The sequence below is a fragment of the Etheostoma cragini genome, chromosome 3 (assembly GCF_013103735.1).
Source record: "Etheostoma cragini isolate CJK2018 chromosome 3, CSU_Ecrag_1.0, whole genome shotgun sequence".
NCBI lineage: Eukaryota > Metazoa > Chordata > Actinopteri > Perciformes > Percidae > Etheostoma > Etheostoma cragini.
In genome coordinates this window covers 19,850,636-19,853,598 of record NC_048409.1, presented here as the reverse complement: position 1 = coordinate 19,853,598, position 2,963 = coordinate 19,850,636, and the positions used below count along the sequence as shown (strand labels likewise).

Here is a 2,963-nt window from a genome sequence, read left to right as displayed (position 1 = left end):
ACCTGCCAGGCCCATGCTATTAGCATGATGTGACAGTATGTTTGACCTGTAGGCAACTTTAGTTGCTGTTTTCATTAAAGACACACCAAAACAAATTCTAGAATTTCTGGTTGCATATGTGAAACAGCTCATGCAAAACTAGCATCAGTGTAATGCATTTCAAATTTAGAATATAAAGACAGGATTGTATCAACCAAAACCTTAAAGCAATTGTACTAAATAATACAAAGTAGAATTTAAATGATTGCTATATTTATTAAGTGTATTTAAATACATAAACACACACTTGTATATAGTAAACATTTTGGTACATAAACCTAAAAAAGAGAAGAAAAAGAAACTGCAAACAAGCTTATCAAAACAAGCATTATATACATCAGTAAAATACTGCACTTTTACGAAACAATAACAAATAAAAATAAATCTGTATAGTTCAAAGTGAAATTCTTTAAATACAATTCCTTGTGAGGAAAGAAAGTAGAGGTGGAAGTGTATAGAGAAGTCAGTGACAAGCAGTTGAAGATAGTGTTTTGTTAATACAAGTCAAACATACTGATTGGGGTACTAATGCAAACCCTGCAGGCTAAAAATGTCTTTGAGATTTTAAATGTTCAGCATTTGCTGAGCATCTTTGGCACAGGCTATGATTTATTCCCTCTGAGAATCTCTGACAGCTTAACAGTCTTAGTGGCCTCGTGGCACAAAGCAGAGTCATCCTGACTCCAGTGAAAGGAGAAAAAAGATCAGGGACGGCAGTAACATTAAACATACAAACTATTTTAATCCAATATAAAACAGCAGTTAAAAATACTGTTTTACACATATATCCGAAAGACCATATATCTTATACTTTATACACATTTCTACAGTATGATACAGTGTATGGCTTGGCAGAAATATTGATTTTTCAGATCAAAAAACTAACAATAAAAGCTTTACCGACCAAATAATGAACACTTTTGCACCCTAAAGCTGTGCAGAAGAACTCCAACGTAAACACTGAGGTGTTCAAAACTTTACAACTCTCTCCAAAAATGGCACTTGTAATGAATAATCACTGTAAAAAATATACTTGCATTTTATTAACACTTAAAAACCATTCCTCTGAGACAGACAAGGCACTGTGGCCATTTAACATTATAGTTTTTGGCAGTGAAGTCATTTATAATACACATAGATACATAGGGACACTACAGTAAGGCAAACCTTGATATTTTGGCACATGCACTATGTGAGGCATCTTGGAGGGCCAGCGGTGTTTGATCTTCCATAGATGTAATGCACAATAGGTGACAGGTGAAAAGTGTTTTAATTTGACTGACCTGCTTGATTTTGACCGATTTACACACCTTTTACAGTTTTAAAGGCCATTTGTCCCAGTGCAATCAGTGTCTATGCATGTTTAGCTCTTTGTACTATACGTTTTCTAACACACAAAAAACTGCATTAGGTAAAGATTGGATTCCAGCAACATGTTTCCAGTCAAATCCCTAAAGCAAATGGCACTAAACACCAAATAGGCTTTTTACAGTGATCCAGAGGCACTATTTGTTTTCAGGTTGGCATCAGTCTTTGGTTGTTTTGTTCTCTTTTAGCTGGCTGCGTGAGTCTCTGACTGCATCAGGAGCGGTGGCTCTCGCTCAGATTTCTCCATCGCTGCAGCTGGAGTGTGAGTTTCTGAACTGAGATCTTGAGGTTTACGCTGGGACACCTCTCCTCCGTGAGCTAGCGCTGCTTCCCCATTCACCCTCCTTTTCATATCCTCTTCCTCCACCCTCATTCTTCGCTCTTCAGCCTCTATTTCTTCCGTAGTGGGAATGGAGTTCTTCTTGGGTCTTCCCTTGGGCTTAGTCGGGGCCTCATGACCTCCTTTGAGCACCTAGAATAACACACAGACTACCTTAGTGGTCTGGTAATAAATGACAGCAGCAGTCAAAGGAAATGCTTGCTATTATAGTAATTAAGAGAAGACATATTGCTGCTGGCTGCTTCTTGTGCACTCATTTATCTTTAATGATTTCAGGTCTTTTTTTGTTCTTTGAGTTGAGTTGTTGACCTTTCTGCAAAAGTGTTTGCTCTCCCAGCCATCATCATCGGTCACACCTCACACCACACCCTCTCTTCCTGTCATACCTATCCTTCGTTTCTCTGTCATAGTTCAAATCAGTGTTACATGAACCAGTAAGTTATGAGTAAAATCAAAGCCATCCTTTTGTTAGAATTTGTCTTCATAGGCTGACAGAAAAGATAAAGAAAGAACAGTCACTGGACCTGCCTGGATTCACAGTGTCTCTTACCATTTTCTTCCACTTCATACGCCTGTTTTGGTACCATGTTTTCACCTGGAGCTGTGTAAGACCAAGTGACTGGGCCAGGTCTAACCTGCAAATCACAAACAAAACAAACTGCATGTTAGATGTGCATCCCTTTCTACATTTGGGGTCTTCCTAAACCTGAACAGGCTTTTAAGCAGTTTTGCCAAAAGCACCAATATGTCTCTTCCTATAGGAAAGTGTTGAAATGACAAGCATCTTGACAATAGATTTATATTTTACTTTCCACCCAGTATATACAGTAATGCTGCTTCATGCCTAGAGGCTTCAGCATTTGCAGGCTTAAGTACAGTATAAGACTGCTCTAACATGCTTCCTTTTGTCTTTGAATCTCACATCAAAGCTGATTGCTAGTAGCTTGAGTTTGACACTGTACACCTGCAGCTCTGGAAACAGTGCCTGAAACATCTGTACCGCAACCAGTGTTCCAATCACAGTGGTTGTAGCTGGACAATTGAGTCTGTTGGGAGAAAATTCTGAATTCATCCACCACATGTGTTGATCCATGACTAATATGGCTATTGGATGGTGTGTAATGTAATACATCAGGAAGGGACAGATACAGTGAACAAGGCATCCATTTGTGAAAGAAAGAAGCGGTTATGTGTTTTTTTTTGGGGGGGGGGGGGG

At 38.8% G+C, this 2,963-nt stretch overlaps 1 protein-coding gene across 1 annotated transcript in view; it reads right to left on the bottom strand.

The window, feature by feature from the left end:
• Positions 1-516: 516 nt before the first annotated feature.
• Positions 517-2,963, bottom strand: part of barx2 (BARX homeobox 2) — a 10,565-nt gene continuing 8,118 nt past the window's right edge. The window contains exons 3-4 of the mRNA XM_034867891.1: positions 2,298-2,382; positions 517-1,879 (exon numbers count right to left, since the gene is read on the bottom strand). Coding sequence (XP_034723782.1) covers positions 1,592-1,879; positions 2,298-2,382 — 373 coding nt within the window. The 3' untranslated portion in view covers positions 517-1,591. The remainder of the gene's footprint in view (positions 1,880-2,297; positions 2,383-2,963) is intronic.